Here is a 23,705-nt window from a genome sequence, read left to right on the forward strand (position 1 = left end):
TACCCTCATAAAACTGACTATTCTACCGATCCTTGACTTCAGCGATGTCATTCACAAAATTGCCCCCAACACTCTACTCAGCAAACTGGATGTAGTCTATCACAGTGCCATCCGTTTTATCACCAAAGCCCCATATACTACCCACCACTGCGACCTGCATGCTCTCGTTGGCTGGCCCTTGCTACATATCCGTCGCCAAACCCACTGGCTCCAGGTCATCTACAAGTCTTTGCTGGGTAAAGCCCCGCCATATCTCAGCTCACTGGTCACCATAGCAACACCCACGCGTAGCACGATGCACTGGTCATCCCCAAAGCCAGCACTTCCTTTGGCCGCCTTTCCTTCCAGTTCTCTGCTGCCAATGACTGGAACGAATTGCAAAAATCTCTGAAGCTGGAGACATATCTCCCTCTCTAACTTTAAGCGTCAGCTGTCAGAGCAGCTTTCGACTCTGTCAATCACCACATTCTTAACGGCAGACTCAATAGCCTTGGCTTCTCAAATGACTGCCTCACCTGGTTAACCAACTACTTCTCAGATAGAGTTCTGTGTGTCTGTCACGACTTCCGCCGAAGTCGGCTCCTCTCCTTGTTCGGGCTGCGTTCGGCGATCGACGTCACCGGCTTTCTAGCCATTGACGCTCCATTTTTCATATATCGATTTGTCTTGTCTTGTTTCCATACACACCTGGTTTTCATTTCCCCAATTAAGCTACTTGTATTTAACCCTCTGTTTCCCATCATGTTTTGTGTGTAATTGTTTCATGTTATGTGGTGTTAGTTTACGCGCTTTACTGTTATGTTCTGTTTTTTGAGCGTGTTTGATTTATGTAGTGCTCTCATTTTGGAACTATAATAAAAGTGCGCCTGTTCATTATACTCTGCTCTCCTGCACCTGACTTCGCCTCCAATACACCTTTTGACAGTGTCAAATTGGAGGTCCTGTTGTCTGGACCTCTGGCAGTCTCTATGGGGTTGCCACAAGGTTCAAATCGCAGGCCAACTCTTTTCTCTTAATATATCAATGATGTCGCTCTTGCTGCTGGAAATTCTATGATCCTCCTCTATGCAGACAACACCATTCTGTATACATCTGGCCAATGACTGGAATGACTTGCAAAAATATCTGAAGCTGGAGACTTGTATCTCTGTAACGAGGGTCGTCTAAAGGGGACCAAGGCGCAGCGTGTAAATTGCTCATATTTCCTTTTAATGATAACACTTAAACAAAATAACAAAAAACAACAGCCAACAGTTCTGTCAGGTACATAGACAAAATGGAAAACAACTACCCACAAGCCCAGGCAGAAAAACCCCTACTTAGGACCAGCTGCCTCCAATTGGAGATCAACCCCCCCAAAAAAACATAGAAATAGAAAACCTAGAACACAAACATAGAAATAGAAAACACAGAAAAACACAAAACACGCCCTGACCTACTCTACTATAGAAAATAACATCTTACTAGGGTCAGGACGTGACAATCTCCCTCTCTGACTTTCAGCGTATCGATCACTGTACCTGTACACAGCCAATCTGTAAATAGTACACCCAACTACCTCATCCCCATATTATTACTTGCCCTCTTGCTCTTTTGCACCCCAGTATCTCTACTTGCACATCATCATCTGCACATCTATCACTTCACTGTTTAATTGCTAAATTGTAATTATTTTTGCCTCTAGGGCCTATTTATTGCCTACCTCCCTACTCTTCTAAATTTGCACACCTTGTACATATATTTTTCTATTTATTTTCTTTTGTGTTATTGACTGTACGTTTGTTTATGTGTAACTCTGTGTTGTTGTTTTTTTTGCACTTCTTTTTTTTGCACTGCTTTGCTTTATCTTGGCCAGGTTGCAGTTCTAAATGAGAACTTGCTCTCAACTGGCCTACCTGGTTAAATAAAGGTTAAATAAAAAAAATTGTGGGTACTCTAGCGTTAGATTTCAGTGAAACCTTTGATATTATTGACCATAACCTGTTGTTGAAGAAAGGTATGTGTTATGGGTTTTCAACATCTGCCATATCGTTGATTCAGAGATATCTGTCTAATATATCTCAAGGTTTTTTATTTTTGGGAGGTTCTCAAATGTCAAACATGTAAAGTGTGGTGTACCACAAGGCAGCTCTCTCGGCCCTCTACTTTTTTCAATTTTATCCAATGACCCGTCACTGGCATTAAACAAAGCATGTGTGTCCATGTATGCTGATGATTCAACCATACTGTATACGCATCAGCAACCACAGCTAATGAAGTCACTGAAACCCTTATCAAAGAGTTGCAGTCTGTTTTGGAATGGGTGGCCAGTAATAAACTGGTCCTGAACATCTCTAAAACTAAGAGCATTGTATTTGGTACAAATCATTCCCTAAGTTCTAGACCTCAGCTCAATCTGGTAATGAATAGTGTGGCTGTTGAACAAGTTGAGGAGATTAAATTACTTGGTGTTACCTTAGATTGTAAACTGTCATGGTCAAAATATGTAGATTCAATGGTTGCAAAGATGGGGAGAGGTCTGTCCATAATATAAAGAGATGCTCTGCTTTTTTGACACCACACTCCACAACGCAAGTCCTGCAGGCTCTAGTTTTATCTTATCTCGATTATTGTCAAGTCATATGGTCAAGTTTTGCAAGGACCTAGTTAAGCTGCAGCTGGTCCAGAACAAAGCGGCACATCTTGCTCTCCATTGTAATCAGAGGGCTAATATTAATAATATGCATGCCAGTCTCTCTTGGCTAAGAGTTGAGGGAAAGACTGACTGCGTCACTTCTTCTTTTTATAAGAAACAATGTGTTGGAAATTCCAAATCGTTTGCACAGTCAACATGACACACACACTAACCCCACCAGACAATCCACCATGGGTCTTTTCACAGTCCCCAAGTCCAGAACAAATTCAAGGAAACAGTATTATACAGAGCCATGAGTGCATGGAAGTCCCTTCCATCTTACATAGCACAAGTGAACAGCAAACCTGGTTTCAAAAAACAAATATATCAACACCTCACGGCACAACGCCTCTCCCCCATGTGACCTACTTGTTGTGTATATGTACTGACATGTGTGTAACTGATAGATGCACACACACACTACATGTTATTGTTTTGTCTGTAATGTCTTTTTCATTATATGTCGGACCCCAGTAAGCCTAGCTGTCGCCATTGGTGTCGGCTAATGGGGATCCGAATTAATCAAAACAAATCTTTTAATTTCAATCAGAACTTCTGCTATATGGATTGAATCTAGCCCTTAGACAACCTCCGATGGATAATTCCAATGTACTTTCAAAATTAAAATGATAAACTGGGTGGTTCGAGCTGACAGCTGTGGTCTAAGCTAGCATATGGAATTGTTTTAAGATGGTAATACCATGGATCATTTATCTTTTTGATTTAGAATTTTAGGACACTCTTATGGATAAAACAAATATGTAAAAAAACTAATATATACAATTTTGAATTTGGCCTTTACTACTATAGACCATAGAAACGCATTGAATAATGCATTCATAAATGGCAAAAATACAGTCAAAAAATAAAAGTTTTTAAGTGTCTGTCCTATATCTAGAAGAAAGCTCTGGAACATATTTAAATAGTTTGTAGGCCAAACCATTCAGACGCTACACACGATTTTGTGAGAAAACCGATTTTCGGGATGTTTCATGGTCTGACAATCAGTCCTGTAGCTCGGCCACTTTCCACCGCAGATGTGGAAGACTACCATAGGCAGATACGGTGGATTGAGATGCAGCCCATGCAAAACAGATATCTCTAGCTTAAACTGACATATTTTAATGGGGATTTTTTTATAATGTTACAATAGACTCTAGGGGATTTTAAACTCTGTAACTGTTATCATGATTTGCCATGTTGGGGAAGGATAATAGGCGCCATATCCCCCCCCCATCTCTCTCTCTCCCAACAGTTTTATGACCGGTGGTAAATACTGTGTAGAAATTCTGCCGTTGGGTTTGGCAGTATTGATGGGAAAGAAACATCAAAAGGTTGAATAATGAAACATTATTTCTGTAATCCAAAACAGTTGGAATGATCCGTGGGTACTTAAAGACCAATCCTGTCAAATGCATTGCTAATTGGTCATGGACAGTAGAACAACATAACTGTATCTTTGAATGTGTATATTTCCCAGTGATCAGATTCACATCTCGATGTTGTGGAACTTACATGATTAAATGTGAAACTATTTGTGTGAAGATGAATGTGATGTTAGTCGTCTAAATGAGAGAATTGTTTTTCATATAAAGTCTTAACTAGTCAGTGACCACACCCACGTGAGCTCAGACATTACGTTAGCGTCATGGAATGCCCCCTTTCCCAGAGTGCATAAAACCCACTTCTGACAAAATGTTCATTAGACCAGAGATCATGGAGCTGTAGCTACATGTTGAAATGGTTTGCAATTTAAATTTGGTCAATAGCTACCACGCTATTGACCAAGTAGGCGGACGGTGTGAACCGGACATCACAAATGGTTAAGAAATCTACAAAACTAAAGACCAGAGAATGTGAGGAGGTGCGTCCCCACGCTGAAGCTAACGAGACCGACAGCGTTAGCTGAAAGGTTTAATAAGGCTAGGTGTCCATAAAAAGTATGGATATTAAACATTTGGGTACATACTAGTGTCTTTTATATCGGTTAAAAGCTTCAATTCTTCTTAATCTAACTGCACTGTCCGATTTACAGTAGGCTTTACAGCGAAAGCATGCCATGTGATTATTTGAGGACAGTGCCCCACAAAATATTTTTCCACCGGCACAGGTTTCATAAATTCACAAATAGCGATGAAATATTCACTTACTTTTTGAAAATCTTCCTCTGATTTGTAATCCAAAGGGTCCCAACTACAACATGTAGTGTCGTTTTGTTAGATAAAATCCTTCATTATATCCCAAAAAGTCTGTTTAGTTGGCGCCATCGATTTGAGTGATCCACTCATTCCAAATGCAGAGAAAGGAATCCAAAAAGCTACCACTAAACTTTGTTTAACCAAGTCAAAATCCGTTTCAATTTAATCCTCACATACCCTAAAATGTAATTAAACTATAATATTTCATACAGAAAGAAGTATGTTCAATAGGAAAATGATATTAACAGGTGTGTGTTGTCTTCGTCGCGAGCGCATACACTGATTTCCAAGTCTGTGTCCCTGTATCAAAACTCATTATTCTTCCTCGTTTTGAAATTAACAAGCCTGAAATGTTGAACAAAGACTACTCACACCCAGTGGAAGCCATAGGAATTGCATACTCTGAGCTAGATTAAAAAATGTTCCTATACGTTCCATTGGAAGAGCATTGGCTCTCAAGTGAAATACAAAAAATATTCTGGTTGGTTTTTCTTTGGATTTTCTCCTACCATATCTATTGTGTTATTGTCTCCTACATTATTTTAAACTTTCTTCAAACTTCAGAGTGTTTTCTTTTCAATGGTACCAATTATATGCATATCCTGGTTTCATGCCTGAGCAACAGGCAGTATGCTTTGGGCACGTCAGTCAGGCGGAAATTGAGAAAAATAGACCCTAGCCTGAAGAAGTTAAAGTCACCATTAGCTTCATGTTGAAATCCCTGATCAGTTTCCTTCCTGTTCAGCAACTGAGTTAGGAAGGACACCTGTATATTTGTATTGACTGGGTGTATTGATACACCACCCAAAGTGTAATTAATAACTTCACCATGCTCAAAGGGATATTCAATGTCTTTTATTTATTTATTTATTTATTTTTAATATTTTTTTTTAACATATCTACCAATAGGTGCCCTTCTATGCGAGGCATTGGAAAACCTCCCTGTAGTTGAATCTGTGCTTGCAATTCACTGCTCGACTTAGGGACCTTAGAGATAATTGTGTGTGTGGGGTACAGAGATGAGGTAGTCATCCCCCCCAAAAATCACGTTAAACACTATTATTACACATGGAGTCAGTCCATGCAACTTACTATATGACTCTTTACTCCTGAATCTTTACACCTGAACTTAGGCTTGCCACAACAACTTATTGACTCAAGACATTTCAGCTTTTCATTTTAATTAATTTGTACACATTTGTAAATACATAATTGGGGTGACAGGTAGGCTAGTGGTTTGAGTGTTGGACTAGTAACCGAAAGGTTGCAAGATCGACTCCCTGAGCTGACAAGGCAGTTAACCCACTGTTCCTAGGCTGTCATTGAAATAAGAATTTGTTCTTAACTGACTTGCCAAGTTAAATGAAGGCAACAAAAAAAACACACAGGCACTGGTGCTGACATGTAATACTGGCAGTACAGTACAGTGTTTCTTAACCATTTCTGTACCAGTGACTTACAAGACATGGTCCTCCTCCTCTTTCTTAACATTCTGATGTTTAAAACAAATACAAATACAATATGTAAAACCCCACTGGAGATACAACTCACTACTCTAACTGGTCCTCTGCTCGAGCTATTTGTGACCCGATTCAGGTAACTAGGCATATGTCTCAAGTCATGACTTCACAGGAGTGCCGTTTGAACATAAAACTTTTTTTTTTGGCCAAATGTTTCTCAAACATGTGAACTTTCATGTGCCTTAATAAAACACTTGTATGCCATCTGTAAATATGAATAAAATTGTTAAATTATGAGCCTAGTTGGTTTAGTCACAGAAAAATACATCAACCTTCCAGCTAGCCATGATTGGCTGGGATAATGAGTGGACTGGACATGCCGAGAGATGAGTTTGGATTGGTCTGCGGTGTAGCATCTTGTGTCTATAAAATGAGCTGCTCGTTATGCGTAGATAATCCTTTCTACTGCAGTTTATTCAAAAGATCGAATTTTAGCCATGGAGACCTGCAAATATGTTGCTACTGCTCTCAATAACATTGCTGCCCTGAATTTATCAGGCACTATCAATTTATCAGGCACTATCAACAAAAGTCAGTGGGAAAAAGTTGTGAATGACTACTTTCTGGAGGATGATTGTGCCATGCTGACTCTCTCTGACTCTGAAAATGAATCAGACGATGAGGAAATCCCTGATTTAGGTAAAAACATGTTCATTGAAGAAGACATTGTAGAGTCTTCTGATGACAGTGATGGGGAAGAAATGGCAATCAACAGTGTTGTTGTCACGGAAGAAGTTGACCGAGTTTACTAGTAAAAGCTTGCTGTTAGCTAGCCAGATGAAGTTTGATGGCTGGCTTGCAAGCTAACATTGAACCTATATGGTTAACTTTAGCTAGCAATGACAATAGGTTTGTATTGCTAGTAACGTTACTCTATGGATTGGGATTTTATTCATTTTTTTATCTAGCTAGCTAACATTAATGTTACATGTCTAAACGAAAGACCCCAAGTTAAAGCTGGCTGTTAGCTAGCTAACGTTAGTGGAGGTTAGATGGCTGCCTTGCTAGCTAACATTGACTTACATGTATGAAGTGTGTGTAATGTTAGCAATGTTTTCTCAGAATGCCATTTCACATTGCTAGTTATAGCCTAATGTTAGCTAGCTAACTAGCTAACATTGAACCTAATTGGTTAACTTTAGCTAGCTATGACAATCAGTTTGTATTGCTAGTTAAAGCTTCCTGTTAGCTAGCCAGCTGAAGCTCGATGACTGGCTAGCTAGCTAATATTACGTGTATGAGCTGTGTGTAGTGATGTTATCTCAGAATGCCATTTTGCATCTATTGTATAATAATGTTGAAATATTCGTATCTGGAATTTGTCTTTCAGCATCAGTAGAATAAGACGGACTCTCCTCCACTAGTCATACAAGGAGAATAGTCTAATGCCTCCCATCAAAAAGAGAGCTGGCCTAAGCAAGCACAGGTGACACCTGAAGCATGAGGACTTGCAGAGTGGTGAACTTCATCAACAACTACACAGAGGATAATGCAATAGCATTTCCAGGATGCCACCCAGGACACAAACACTTTGGTGGAAAGCTGCTGCGATCCCATGTGACAAAAGCAGCAGTGTGGCGTCTCTAAAAGGATTCGATGACAATACTTGGTATGTAAAGCATAAACACATTTTGATTATTTAATTGACCTCCAACATGATTGGCATTACTTTTATTGAACTCACATTATTTCAGTATTTTCCAGCGATACGTGTAGTCGGGCTGTCTTCCTTCATGGATCTGTGGAGAAAATTGCTGCCCCACATCTCGAGCAATAAGACCAGGACAGACCTGTACTGGCAGTGTCAGATGAACAACTATCAGGTCTTCAGATCTGCCAATCTCCCAGAAGCTGTTAAATCAGCCAAGTTGAAGAAGCAAGATCAGCATCTCCTGCTTGTTCAGAGTGAGTGGTCTGTCTACCAGAAGATGGTTGCTGACTGCAAGACCACCTGTCAAGACCTGCAGTTGTCTCTGGCGTCCCCTACTGAACCAGCAAGCAAAGTGATCAGGATGCATTACAGCTTTGATTTTGCATGTAAGTAAGCAACAAGTAATCAACATTTCATCCTTCATACTGATTAAGGACATAGATGGCTAGATAGATATACACACAAAACAAAAAAAATCGAATAATAATAATAATATATATAATTATATATATATGGGAGGCAGGCAAATACCTTTCACTGAGCTTTGTAAAGACAGATTGACAGGGGTGAGATAATTAATTGTAATTTATCATAATGTTATTTTGTTGTTTGCAGGCGCACTATCCTTCTGACCCTATGCAGCCAAGTTCCATCTACTTTTTAACTCCTCGCAAGTGTGGCTTGTTTGGTGTCTGCTGTGCAGGAATACCACAACAAGTCAACTATTGATTGACTTAACCTGCATTTGATCTGGCTGACTCACTTAACACAAATGCTTCATTTGTAAATTAGTGTTGGTGTGACCCTGGCTATCCGCCAATAAAAAAGAAAGAAAATTGGGCCGTCTGGTTAAATATATGGAATTTAAAATGATTTATATTTTGACTTTTGATACTTAAGTATTTTTAAAACCAAATACTTTTAGACTTTTACTCAAGTAGTATTTTACTGGGTGACTTTTACTTTTACTTCTGTCATTTTCTATTAAGGTATCATTACATTTACTCAAGTATGACACTAATACTTTTTCCACCACTGGATGTGGCTGGCGGTTATAGCATTTCTTTCACATGACCCATCAATTTAGACAAATGTGTCTGGGTAAGCGTCATCTAATATTGATAAAGTATTTTTTTATCTGGACGCTTTCTGTTTACCTGGAATTTTTCCTTATTGTAGGCTACTACCACTTTTAGTCTTAATCTTTACTACACTACTCACTGTTTAGCATATGACCTCACATATGAATCCTTAAATAGATGGGTGGGGCTGGCTTAAGAGTGTGTGAACAATGCTGAATGGGTGTAGGCAAAGGAGAGTTCTCCAGTAGGTACCAAAACATTCAAAGGCCCTTTTCTCAAAAGTGAGTTAACAAGTTTATCAACATTCAAAGCAGAATTACTTTCCTATTATTCCTCAGAAGTGCAGTGTATGATATACCATTTTGTAGCTCTGAGTCTCTACTTTTTACCAATGTAAAAAGCCCAATTTCAAATGTTGCTACATAAGACCGAATCCAGGTGGTGTGTCACATTTGGTTTGCCTCCCTGTTGTGCTGTCTATCTGTCTCAGCATCTTCTCTGCTGTCACTCTGTGCTTCTTCTTGTTCTCTGTCTCTCTGTCTGTCTGCTTAAGCCTTATACTTTATAAAAGCGAATCTAACAACTTAGGCTATATTTTAAATCACGTGTTCCCCTGATTGAACATCTATCCTAAGTGTTACTATTACAGAGCTCCAGACTAACATTTTCCTCTGGTGTCACAACATTTTACAGTTGGGGGCACCAGCCCCGAGTAATCATCTTATTAAGTCATTCTTATTGCTTTATTACAAAGTATAAATAATAAACTACAGAGGTATTCAAGTTGTTTCATCTAACATGTCCAAGCAGGAATGCGTGATGCAACCTAATCCAGCGATTGTCATAAACTTTGGGTTGACAATAGACTATAGTTCTTACATTTTACTGTCAAAGTAGGACTCCAGAATATCCAGATTTTGTTGTTTTGTTCAATAGAGATGAATTACATACATCTTCATGTGAACTAACTACTGTACACTGAACAAAAAATATAAACGCAACATATAAAATGTTGGTTCAATATTTCATGAGCTGAAATAAAAGATCCCAGAAATGTTCCATACGCACAAAAAGCGTATTTCTCTAAAATGTTGTGCACAAATGTGTTTACCTGTTTCCCTGTTAGTGAGCATTTCTCCTTTACCAAGATAATCCATCCATGTGACAGGTATGGCATATCAAGAAGCTGATTAAACAGCATGATCACAGATACAGCTTGTGCTGGGGACCATAAAAGGCCCCTCTAAAATGTGCAATTTTGTCACACAACACAATGTCACTGATGTCTCAAGTTTTGAGGGAGTGTGCAATTGGCATGCTAAATGCAGGAATGTCTACCAGAGCTGTTGCCAGATAATTTAATGTTAATTTCTCTACCATAAGCCGCCTCCAATGTTGTTTTTAGATAATTTGGCAGTACGTCCAACCGGCCTCACAACCACAAACTACGTGTATGGCATCGTGTGGGCGAGATTGTGAACGTTGTGAACAAAGTGCCCCATGGTGGCGGTGGGGTTATGATATGGGCAGGCATAAGCTATCGACAACAAACACAAACTTTTTATCGTTGGCAATTTGAATGCCCAGAGATACTGTGACGAGATCCTGAGGCCCATCCATTGTCATGCCATTCATCCGCCGCCTTCACCTCATGTTCCAGCATGATAATGCATGGCCCCATGTCGCAAGGATCTGTACACAATTCCTGGAAGCAGAAAATGTCCCAGTTCTTCCATGGCCTGCATACTTACCAGACATGTCACCCACTGAGCATGTTTGGAATGCTCCGGATCAGTGTGTATGACTGCGTGTTCTAGTTCCCGGCAATATCCAGCAACTCCGCACAGCCATTCAAAAGGAGTGGGACAACATTCCACAGTCAACAGCCTGATCAACCCTGTCACACCAGACACTGACTGATTTTCTGATCCACGCCCCTACTTTTTTTTAAAGGTATTTGTGAACAACAGATGCATATCTGTATTCCCAGTCATGTGAAATCCATAGATTAGGGCCTAATTTATTTATTTCAATTGATTGATTTCCTTATATGAACTGTAACTCAGTGAAATCTTTGTTATTGTTGCATGATTCATTTTATAGTAAGTTAATAAAGCTGTTCTCCATCATGCTCCTTCCATCTAGAGCTGATGGAATGTTCAGCAGCTGTAAATGTTGTTTGTTAGGTCAGATTTCACAATTATAAAAACTGTATTTTCTTTTCCCCCCTAGGGGTGGTTGACCTGACAGGTAAATTGCCTCGCTTGTTTTTGTGAACTACTATGAAAAACATTATTAACAAAATTATTTCAAGTTTTACCATTTGAAGTGGAGTGAAAGTGAAACTGAGTGAAATGAAAGGTCATTAGGAATTTACATTTACATTTACATTTACGTCATTTAGCAGACGCTCTTATCCAGAGTGACTTACAAATTGGTGCATTCACCTAATGATATCCATAGGAACAACCACTTTACAATAGTACATCTATATCTTTTTTGGGGAGGGGGTTAGAAGGATTACTTTATCCTATCCCAGGTATTCCTTAAAGAGGTGGGGTTTCAGGAAAGGGCAGATCATGGAAAGGGCAGTCCTTCCCCGGGAGGAAGAGCAGCTCCGTCTTGCCGAGGTTCAGCTTGAGGTGGTGATCCGTCATCCAAACTGATATGTCTGCCAGACATGCAGAGATGCGATTCGGCACCTGGTTATCAGAAGGGGGAAAGGAGAAGATGAATTGTGTGTCGTCTGCGTAGCAATGATAGGAGAGACCATGTGAGGATATGACAGAGCCAAGTGACTTGGTGTATAGCGAGAATAGGAGAGGGTCTAGAACTGAGCCCTGGGGGACACCAGTGGTGAGAGCACGTGGTGCAGAGACGGACTCTCGCCACGCCACCTGGTAGGAACGACCTGTCAGGTAGGACGCAATCCAAGAGTGATCCGCGCTGGAGATACCCAACTCGGAGAGGGTGGAGAGGAGGATCTGATGGTTCACAGTATCAAAGGCAGCAGATAGGTCTAGAAGGATGAGAGCAGAGGAGAGAGAGTTAGATTTAGCAGTGCGGAGAGCCTCCGTGACACAGAGAAGAGCCGTCTCAGTTGAATGACCAGCCTTGAAACTTGACTGATTTGGATCAAGAAGGTCATTCTGAGATAGATAGCAGGAGAGCTGGCCAAGGACGGCACGTTCAAGAGTTTTGGAGAGAAAAGAAAGAAGGGATACTGGTCTGTAGTTGTTGACATGGGAGGGATCGAGTGTAGGTTTTTTGAGAAGGGGTGCAACTCTCGCTCTCTTGAAGACGGAAGGGACGTAGCCAGCGGTCAAGGATGAGTTGATGAGCGAGGTGAGGTAAGGGAGAAGGTCTCCGGAAATGGTCTGGAGAAGAGAGGAGGGGATAGGGTCAAGCGGGCAGGTTGTTGGGCGGCCGGCCGTCACAAGACGCAAGATTTCATCTGGAGAGAGAGGGGAGGAATGATGACTATCTTTGGCAGAATGTTCTCAATCATATTTGTCACCACAGGAGGTTGGTGGCACCTTAATAGGGGAGGATGGGCTCGTGGTAATCGCATGAGCCGAATGAGTGGAATGGTATCAAATACAACAAACACATGATTTCCATGTGTTTGATGCCATTCTATTTGCTCCGTTCCAGCCATTATTTGGAGCAGTCCTCCCCTCAGCAGTGTTCTTGGCCAGCTGCTTGGCAAAGCATGAATAATAAAAATACAAATGTGAATAATAATTTAATCATTAAATAATAGCTTTTGTGCTTTCATCAACTTGTCTTTTTCAGTTCCTCTGATGGATTACAGCATTGCAGAATGTACTTTAGTAAATTAATCAGCACTTTATTCATAGTGTAAAGATCTTTGAGAAATGTGTTGGTAAAATTAAAATAATGTATACATACATTTGTATTATTAATATAGTGAATATATTGCCCATGTTATTTTAGCCATGAAAGAACTGCAATCGTATTCCTCTGCGGTGGTTCAGGGAGGTGGCACCCCATTTGCTTCCTACGGTGAGGGACGCATCACAGGAGTCAGAGTGTGGGAGACCAACAACAACTACTACTACTACTACTACTACTACTACTACTACTACTACTACTACTACTACTACTACAACAGAAACGCCTACATCAGCGGGTGAGCAGACCCTGACCCATGGACAGACACCACTGACTCAGTCCAACTACACTACCCAACAGACACCACTGACTCAGTCCAACTACACTACCCAACAGACACCACTGACTCAGTCCAACTACACTACCCAACACACACCACTGAATCAGTTCAACTACACTACCCAACACACACCACTGACTCAGTCCAAATACACTACCCAACAGACACCACTGTCTCAGTCCAACTACACTATCCAACAGACACCACTGTCTCAGTCCAACTACACTACCCAACAGACACCACTGTCTCAGTCCAACTACACCACCCAACACACACCACTGACTCAGTCCAACTACACTTGTCAATGAGTAAAATTAAAAATATAAGTTTTAGTAGAAGGACACATTCTTGGAAATTTGTGTTTGCGCGCGCCATGAAGACATTACGCATCTGCTAAAATCGGTTTCCTATTGAACATATTTCTTTCCGAAATAAATATTATAGTTTGATTACATTTTAGGGTATCCGAGGAGTAAATAGAAATCGATTTTGACTTGTTGAAACAAAGTTTAGGGGTAGATTTTTGGAATCCTTTCTCTGCAAGTTGAACGAGTGGATGACTCAAATCCATGGCGCCAATACTTATTTCCCTCATTAAAATGCAAATCAATTTATATCATTTTTGACATGCGTTTTTCTGGATATTGTTGTTGTTATTCTGTCTCTCACTGTTCACATAAACCTACCATTAAAATTATAGACTGATCCTTTCTATATCAGTGGGCAAACGTACAAAATCAGCAGGGGATCAAATACTTTTTTCCCCCACTGTAAAACAAAAAAGATAAATCAACTTGCATACACAAAAGTAGTTAATATAGCAATTTTGATTTATATTGACAGTTATTTTTGATCAAAAAGGTCCTACATTATATATTTGTATTAATGTGTAAATTGAACTAACAAATATTATGGATAGGTAGTAACAAGTGCCTCAGAGTATTTCACTTTGTCATCTGTATACAAACATTTATTTTCTCACTTTGTAGCTTCTACTGATATTTATCTGGTTAATCTGCAGAAAATGAAATCAGATTGTTTTCCTGCAGTAACATGTACAGGTTGCCAGTGATTTAATGAAGATGTGAGTATTGTAACAGACTGCAGAAAACGTTGGACAATAATGGAGACGAAAAATTTCAAATCTCATCTGCCCCTCTAGAATTAAATTGAAATACATGTACTGAAACAAATATTCTACAATTAAAAAGGTATATGAGCAAACCTATTAATGACCAGATCGACTTGTCTTTTTCAGCGTGTTAATGTTTGAAGGGAAGGAGTTCCTCTTGGTGTAATAAAACAACTGAAGATTGGGAGACTGATTTTGAGCGATTTTTGTACACATTCATACGATGTTGGTATATTATTTGAATTGTTCGGTTGTTAGATTGTATCTTTTTTGAATCCCTATTTCAGATCATTCATTTGTTACAATTCAAAAGAATACAATAATTTTTTCCTTATAATATTCCTTGACACACCCTCCCAAAGTAGCCTCGACCAATTAGTGAACAATGTCTGACGTCTCTACAGTGAGTGACTGACTGAAGGTGTTCTTTGTCATGATCCTTCCATCTAGAGCTGATGGAATGTTCAGCAGGTATAAATGCAGATCTTAGACAAAGCAGTAGACTAGAAGGACCTGGCAGAGAGAGAGATAAGAAGCTTTTCACACACATCTCAAGATAGCACTGTGGGTAACTACACAACTAACTAAATAGAAAATGTGTATTCAATGCATGATACTGGTGTGGGAAATGTTATGAAGTTAAAACTCATTATCTCTTGGTATTTGGGGACAAACATTTTTGCCCTTTTGCCTCTAAATTTAAATTCAATGATCTGACATTATTTTTAATGTGACAGTAGCTTAGCACTGCAAGAGTGATTGTAGTAAACAAGAGTAGGTTCAACTTTTTAGAGCTGTTTTATAACATTTCACATTCAAGAATGGTTTGTTGTTTGTTACGTCACAATTCAAAAGGTTATTTTCTTTTCCCTCCTAGGAAACACTGGTTGACCTGACAGGTAAAAGGACTTTGTTGTTTTGACAAACTACTATGAAAAACAATATTAACTACATTATTTCAAGTTTTACCATTTAAAGTGAAACGGAGTGAGAGTAAAATTGACTTAAATTTAAGGTCTTGTCACGCCCTGGGCATTCTATGTGGTGGGCATTCTATGCATTCTATTTCTTTGTTTTGGCCGAGTATGGTTTCCAATCAGAGGCAGCTGTCTATCGTTGTCTCTGATTGGGAATCATACTTAGGCAGACTTTTTCCCACCTGTGTTTGTAGGTAGTTGTTTTCTGTTTTGTTAGTGTACCTGACGGAACTGTTTGGCTTCTCGGTTTGTTTGAGTGTTTATGTAAATAAAATATCATGAACACGTGCTGCGCTTTGGTCCACTCCTTCCGAAAAAAGCTGTTACAGGTCTTAAGTATTGATGCCTTCCTTTTGCAGAATGTTCTCAATCCTGGTTGTCACAGTGTTCTTGGCTAGCTGCTTGGCAATGCGTGAGTAATAAAAATACAATTCTGAATTATAATTATTAAGTAATAGCTTTTGTGCTTTCACCAACTTGTCTTTTTCAGTTAGACTGAGGAGTTCTTCTTTGACACAAAAGCTGATGGATTAAATCATTGCAGAATGTACTTTAGTTAATTCATCTGCACTTTATTCATAATGTAAAGATCTTTCAGATATGTGTTGGTAAAATATGTATTATTAATATAGTAAACTTATTGCCCATGTTATTTTAGCCATCAAAGACCCGTACTCGTATTCCTCTGCGGTGGGTCAGGGAGGTGGGACCCCATTTGCTTCCTACGGTGAGGGACGCATCACAGGAGTCAGAGTGTGGGAGACCAACAACAACTACTACTACTACTACTACTACAACAGCAACAGCAACGCCTACATCAGCGGGTGAGCAGACCCTGACCCATGAACAGACACCACTGACTCAGCCCAACTGCACTACCCAACATGCATTCTTTCTGTATTTATTAATTGTGTTTATTACATATTCAGTACATGACCAAACAATAGTGTAATCTTATCTAACCCAGAGTACAATGTAAAATGTAATTCCTTGATATTCTCTGACGCTACCTGCTCTCTCGGTCTGAATGTGCCTTATCAAAACACAACCAACGTGAAAAGCTTCCTCTGTTTTAGGTTCCAGCTGAGATACGGCTCCACCTGGTCTCCTGTGTTCGGTGGTGAAGGGGGTGAAAAGCAGGAGATGGAGCTGTTTAATGAAGAGGCCATCGTTGAGGTGTCTGGGAAGTACAACCCAGCAGACTACATCTGCTACCTGGTGTTAACCACCAACATGGGGCGCACTCTGTCAGCCGGCCAGCCTAGCCAAGTCTCCTTCAACTTCTACCCAGCCAACATGGGCAATGAGCTGAGGCTGCTCAGCGGTCGCTTCAACGGTGCCGGGATCACCTCCATCGGAGCCCACTGGGGATTGGTGTACATGGAAGGGGCTGGAAACAGTACTCTGGAAACAGCACTGGAAACAGTAACTCCTATTATTTGAAGAAAATAAAAAAGTATGTCTTGCTCTTTGGGATGGTATCCCAGATACAGATTAAGCCTAGTCCTGGACTAGTTACTTTCAATGGAGATTCTCCATTCAACATGCTTTTTAGTCCAGGAGTAACTTAATCTGGGTCCAGGAAACTGACCCTATATGTTTTAGACGGATGTTTGACATAGACGCTGACAGAACTATTTGGTGATCCCTCACTTGAAGCAATACAATAAAATATTCAAAACATTCAAATTCATTCAGTTTAAATTCTCATGAAGCACCCATCAGATAGGAATATTAAAACTGTCTTGTCAGCGTGGGTCACAGACCACATGCGTTGTTACACATCATTTGATGTTGTATTTATCACATTAAATGAAAGAATCATATGGGACTTAAATGATTAATTTTATCTTTGATTAATTGAACAATAAAATATTATGGGGAGATAATAGCCTCTCAGGGTACTTCACCTTCACTATTTTATACATGCTGCATTGTGATAACATCATATCGTGAGGTCCCTGGCAATTCCCAGAGCTACTATCCAACACAACAATAATGTCTGGAACGTATATCTGCCATACCCATTCATAACATCAAACATTTTGTCTATGAAGTCTGCTCTCCTTCTAGCCTGACATTGCATGTCAAGCGGCATCATGTTTTAGTTAAAGCTACAGTCTGAGATTTGGGAAGCTGTTCAATATTCAGCTGTATACCAAAACAAGTGGTGGGGAGGGACACCACTTTGTTGCTAATCACAGAATGTGGCTTTAACTGTGTGGATGGTCTAGATTAGACAGTTTGATAGATGGGGTTTATACAGTATTTGCATGGTTCAACAGTCAAAGCTGCTTAACTAGTTTTGGTGAGATATAATGAAATTAGGAAATGCTTTTTATTGTCTTTGTTTTACAGAATAAGTCTGTGGTTCATTGAAACATTGTCTAAGTCCCAGTAAGTCCGAGCTAATTTGAGGAACAGACATCGATTTAAATGGGGCAAAAATTATATGGATTGTTTTCTATTTGCATTTAGTGTAATGTGGATGATACTGCAATGGGATGGTTGCAAATCTTAAAGAAATTGTGTGATTAAAAAAAAACCATGAACAATTCTACATTATAGCTTAATCATTTAGCCTAAAATATTAGCTTGACTACGGCTTCACTACTGTATATTCAGACCAGAATCACTAAACAATCTGAGTATCCCCCTGTATTGCATCACAAAGCAAAACGTCGGCAGCATTTCAAATGATATACAGTAGGTGTTTTTGAAGTTTTCATTGTATATACACTGAACAACAAAAAAAACACAACATGTAAAGTGTTGGTCCCATGTTTCCCAGACATTTTCCACACACACAAAAAGCTTATTTCTCAAATGTGTTTTTTTTCAACGGTTAGTGAGCATTTCTCCAAGACAGGTGTGGCATATCAAGAATCTGATTAAACAGCATGATCATTACACAGGTGCACCTTGCACTGGGGACAATAAAAGGCCACTCTAAAATGTGCAGTTTTGTCACACAACACAATGCAACAGATGTCTGTTTTGAGGGAGAGTGCAATTGGCATGCTGACTGCATGAATGTCCATGAGCGCTGTTGCCAGAGAAGTTAATTTCTCTACCATAACCGCCTCCAATGCCATTTTAGAGAATTTGGCAGTACTTCCAACCGGCCTCATAACCGCAGACCACATGTAACCACGCCAGCCCAGGACCTCCACATCTGGCTTCTTCCCCTGCGCGATCGTCTGAGACCAGCCACCCGGAAAGTTGATGAATCTGTGGGTCTGCACAAGCAAAGAATTTCTGCACAAACTGTCAGAAACCTTGTCAGGAAAGCCACCTCCAAAGTTGTTTTTAGATAATTTGGCAGTACGTCCAACCAGCCTCACAACCACAGACCACGTGTATGGCGTTGTGTGGGCGAGATTGTGAACGTTGTGGACAGAGTGCCCCATAATGGCCGTGGGGTTATGGTATGGGCAGGCATAAGTTATGGAGAACGAACACAATTGCATTTTTATCGCTGGCAATTTGAATGCACAGTGATACCGTGATGAGATCCTGAGGCCCATTGTTGTGCCATTCATCCACCGCCTTCACCTCATGTTTCAGCATGATAATGCACAGCCCCATGTCGCAAGGATCTGTACACCATTCTTGGAAGCAGAAAATGTCCTAGTTCTTCCATGGCTTGCATACTCACCAGACATGTCACCCATTGAGCATGTTTGGAATGTTCTGGGCCAGGGTGTACGAAAGCGTGTTCCAGTTCCCGCCAATATCCAGAAACTTTGCACAGCCATTGAAGAGGAGTGGGACAACATTCCACTTGAGGGAAATGGTGGTCACACCAAATACTGACTGGTTTTCGGATACCCACCCCTACTTTTTTTAAGGTATCTGTGACCAACAGATGCATATCTGTATTCCCAGTCATGTGAAATCCATTGATTAGGGCCAATTTTTTTTATTGACTGATTTCCTTATATGAACTGTAACTCAGTAACATCTTAGAAATTGTTGCATTTATATTTTTGTTCCGTGTAGCAGACTCATAGCTAGCTAAACAATGAACCATAATCCCAACTCATGACGTTATCAACTTGGCTCAATGTTACCTAGCCAAGCAAATGGCTCTGAGATACGAATAACAAGATCATACACGTAATGTTAGCTAGCGAGCCTGCCAGCTAACGTCAGTTAGCTAACAGTACACTTTGGCATGAAACGAAACCACTTTCTTTCTGTCCAATCCATTTTAATATTGGAGTAAAGCTTTGATCTCCAGCTTCAGAGAAATAGAATAGGCACTTTGTTAGCTTCAGTCATTTTCATCCAAATGTATAAAAACAAATGAATGAGTTCATAAGAAGTAAAACATCACTTAGGATCAGGCTCTGTCATTGCAACAGATGAAACACACCATTACTCCAAAATAACAGAAATATAACAGAAATAAAATAATAGAGAAATGCATTCCAAAGGGAAGGAGTGGTTGTTATATTCTTCATGTGTTCCATAACGGATATACTTTAGCTGTCCTTTATGATTGGCTATTATTCCTCATCCCTTGATCTCCACAACTGAATACTTAATATGTACTTCCTGCATAGCAGAGTGTGACCAGGAAGGCAAAGAACTGAAAAACAGACGGATGAAAATATTCAAATTCAGTACAATACTGGGTCTGAGTAGAGTAGGCTTAAATGGACCAAATAGATATCATTCTGGATGGTACACAGTGGCAACATACCTCTCTTATCTGACTTGTAGGCATATATTTAGCATTTTAATATTGTATATTTTAATATTGCTGTAATCATAAATCATATTTGTGGTATATTTTAAAAGTTGGCGTGATTTAAATGTCTGTCTGGGAGGTCTGAGGTGGTTTTCTTACTGTGGATGCGACGCAGCAGGTGTAGTTATGGCGCCCCTTAACAGCATGGCTGATTGAGTCCACTGCTGCTGCCACCACATACATCACTGTAGCACTACTGTTGAAGAACAGGCCCTGTACAACACCACATACATCACTGTAGCACTACTGTTGAAGAACAGGCCCTGTTGAACACCACATACATCACTGTATCACTACTGTTGAAGAAGAGACCCTGTACAACAACAAATACATCACTGTAGCACTACTGTTGAAGAACAGGCCCTGTACAACACCACATACATCACTGTAGCACTACTGTTGAAGAACAGGCCCTTTAGAACACCACATACATCACTGTAGCACTACTGTTGAAGAACAGGCCCTGTACAACACCACATACATCACTGTAGCACTACTGTTGAAGAACAGGCCCTTTAGAACACCACATACATCACTGTAGCACTACTGTTGAAGAACAGGCCCTGTTGAACAACAGATACATCACTGTAGCACTGCTGTTGAAGAACAGGCCCTGTACAACACCACATACATCACTGTAGCACTACTGTTGAAGAACAGGCCCTGTTGAACAACAGATACATCACTATAGCACTACTGTTGAAAAACAGGCCCTGTACAACACCACATACATCACTGTAGCACTGCTGTTGAAGAACAGGCCCTGTAGAACAACACATACATCACTGTAGGACTACTGTTGAAAAACAGGCCCTGTAGAACACCACATACATCACTGTAGCACTACTGTTGAAGAACAGGCCCTGTACAACACCACATACATCACTGTAGCACTGCTGTTGAAGAACAGGCCCTGTACAACACCACATACATCACTGTAGCACTACTGTTGAAGAACAGGCCCTGTACAACACCACATACATCACTGTAGCACTGCTGTTGAAGAACAGGCCCTGTACAACACCACATACATCACTGTAGCACTACTGTTGAAGAACAGGCCCTGTACAACACCACATACATCACTGTAAAACTACTGTTGAAAAACAGGCCCTGTAGAACAACACATACATCACTGTAGCACTACTGTTGAAAAACAGGCCCTGTAGAACACCACATACATCACTGTAGCACTACTGTTGAAGAAGAGACCCTGTACAACACCACATACATCACTGTAGCACTACTGTTGAAGAACAGACCCTGTAGAATGACAACAGGATTACTGGCTGGCTGGCTCAGATACTGTAGGGTAGTACACATTATAGAATGGCTTCATTTGATCACATTCATAAAGACTTGGTTAATCTATTTGCTCTCTCCCCCAAAACCATCAAGGCAGTTAACTCCATTGGTTTTCTGTTACATAAATAGTCCACAATTATTCAATTACTAAATATATAATAAACAACCTCAATCCCTCATGTTTCAAATAATGTGCTGTTGTATTATGTGTCGTAGTGTGTGTCGTACCACAGTTGTCCAGGGGACCTGAGGGATCCTGTTGTAAGCCATGGTCAGGTAGATGATGAGGAAGATGACCGTCAGGACCCAGTACAAGATGGCCACAAACATGACCCACCCAAAGGCAGACACACGGAAGTACTCCGTCCCTGCTATCAGCATCCATACCAGCAGACCAAACACCTGAGGGGACAGGGAAGCATATAGCCAGCATTCCAAATGGTATCCTATTCCATTTATAGTGCACTACTTTTGAACGGGGCCCATAGGGCTCAAGTTAAATGTAGTGCACTATACGGGGAATAGGATACCATTTGGGACACATCCATAGTCAGTGATGGCTGTGCTCTGGTGGTGCCTACTTTATCGTGTATTTAAATGCATTTGCTATGCTTATCTTGATGTGAAAATTGTAGAAAAACATTACAAAGAAAGGAATTAATGTAGCCTAAATCAAATCAAAGTTTATTGGCATATGCACAGGATCCAGTGCAGTGTAGAGTGAAAACAGTATAACAGCTATATGATTTTTCATAGTTGTCTTGTCTTGTCTCCATACACACCTGGTTTTCATTTCCCCAATTAAGCTACTTGTATTTAACCCTCTGTTTCCCATCATGTTTTGTGTGTAATTGTTTCATGTTAAGTGGTGTTAGTTTACGCGCTTTACTTTTATGTTCGATTTTTTGAGTGCGTTTGATTTATGTAGTGCTCTCATTTTGGAACTATAATAAAAGTGTGCCTGTTCATTATACTCTGCTCTCCTGCACCTGACTTCGCCTCCAATACACCTTTTGACAGTGTCAAATTGGAGGGCCTGTTGTCTGGACCTCTGGCAGTCTCTATGGGGTTGCCACAAGGTTCAAATCTCAGGCCAACTCTTTTCTCTGTATATATCAATGATGTCTTTCTTGCTGCTGGAAATTCTATGATCCTCCTCTACGCAGACGACACCATTCTGTATACATCTGGCCAATGACTGGAATGACTTGCAAAATATCTGAAGCTGGAGACTTATATCTCTGTAACGAGGGTCGTCTAAAGGGGACCAAGGCGCAGCGTGTAAATTACGGAAAACAACTACCCACAAACCCAGGAAGAAAAACCCCTACTTAAATATGATCTCCAATCAGAGGCAACGAGGACCAGCTGCCTCCAATTGGAGATCAACCCCCCCCCAAAAAACATAGAAATAGAAAACCTAGAACACAAACATAGAAATAGAAAACATAGAAAAACACAAAACACTCCCTGTCACGCCCTGACCTACTCTACTATAGAAAATAACATCTGACTAGGCTCAGGACGTGACAGTACCCCCCCCCAAAGGTGCAGATTCCGAATGCAACAAACCAACAACAAAAAAACAAAAGGGAGGGTAGGGAGGGTGATAATTGTCTATGGCGGCTCAAATGCAGTCCACATAACCTTAACCTCCAGCATAGGAGAAGGCTCCGGTTCTGGGCGTACTCCCCTCCCCAACCGCTGATCCTTCTGCTTTATTACCACCTGACCGTGGATCGTCGTCGAAGGAACCGGACTGTAGATCATTGCTGGAAGTTCTGGGCTGCAGGCCGCCGCTGGAGGTTCTGGGCTGCAGGTCACAGCTGGAGGTTCTGGGCTGCAGGCCACCGCTGGAGGTTCTGGGCTGCAGGCCGCCGCTGGAGGTTCTGGGCTGCAGGCCGCCGCTGGAGGTTCTGGGCTGCAGGCTGCCGCTGGAGGTTCTGGGCTGCAGGCTGCCGCTGGAGGTTCTGGGCTGCAGGACACCGCTGGAGGTTCTGGGCTGCAGGCCGCCGCTGGAGGTTCTGGGCTGCAGGCTGCCGCTGGAGGTTCTGGGCTGCAGGACACCGCTGGAGGTTCTGGGCTGCAGACCGCCGCTGAAGACTCTGGGCTGCAGACCGCCGCTGAAGACTCTGGGCTGCAGACCGCCGTTGAAGACTCTGGGCTGCAGATCGCCGTTGAAGACTCCGGGCTGCAGACCGCCGTTGAAGACTCT

At 40.9% G+C, this 23,705-nt stretch overlaps 1 protein-coding gene across 2 annotated transcripts; it reads left to right on the forward strand.

Moving 5' to 3' along the window:
• The first annotated feature begins 14,867 nt into the window (after positions 1-14,867).
• On the forward strand, positions 14,868-17,122 carry LOC106595828 (zymogen granule membrane protein 16). Of its 2 annotated transcripts, none has more exons than XM_045697833.1 (5): positions 14,868-15,020; positions 15,330-15,351; positions 15,789-15,841; positions 16,088-16,253; positions 16,506-17,122. In XM_045697833.1, exons 3-5 carry the CDS (start codon positions 15,790-15,792, stop codon positions 16,870-16,872), a joined length of 585 nt encoding a protein of 194 aa, XP_045553789.1. In that variant the 5' UTR covers positions 14,868-15,020; positions 15,330-15,351; position 15,789; the 3' UTR covers positions 16,873-17,122. The 2 variants fall into 2 exon arrangements, with proteins under 2 accessions (XP_045553789.1, XP_045553785.1); XM_045697829.1 differs by having other exon boundaries at positions 14,868-15,016.
• Positions 17,123-23,705: the final 6,583 nt, after the last annotated feature.

The sequence above is a fragment of the Salmo salar genome, chromosome ssa02 (assembly GCF_905237065.1).
Source record: "Salmo salar chromosome ssa02, Ssal_v3.1, whole genome shotgun sequence".
Lineage (NCBI taxonomy): Eukaryota > Metazoa > Chordata > Actinopteri > Salmoniformes > Salmonidae > Salmo > Salmo salar.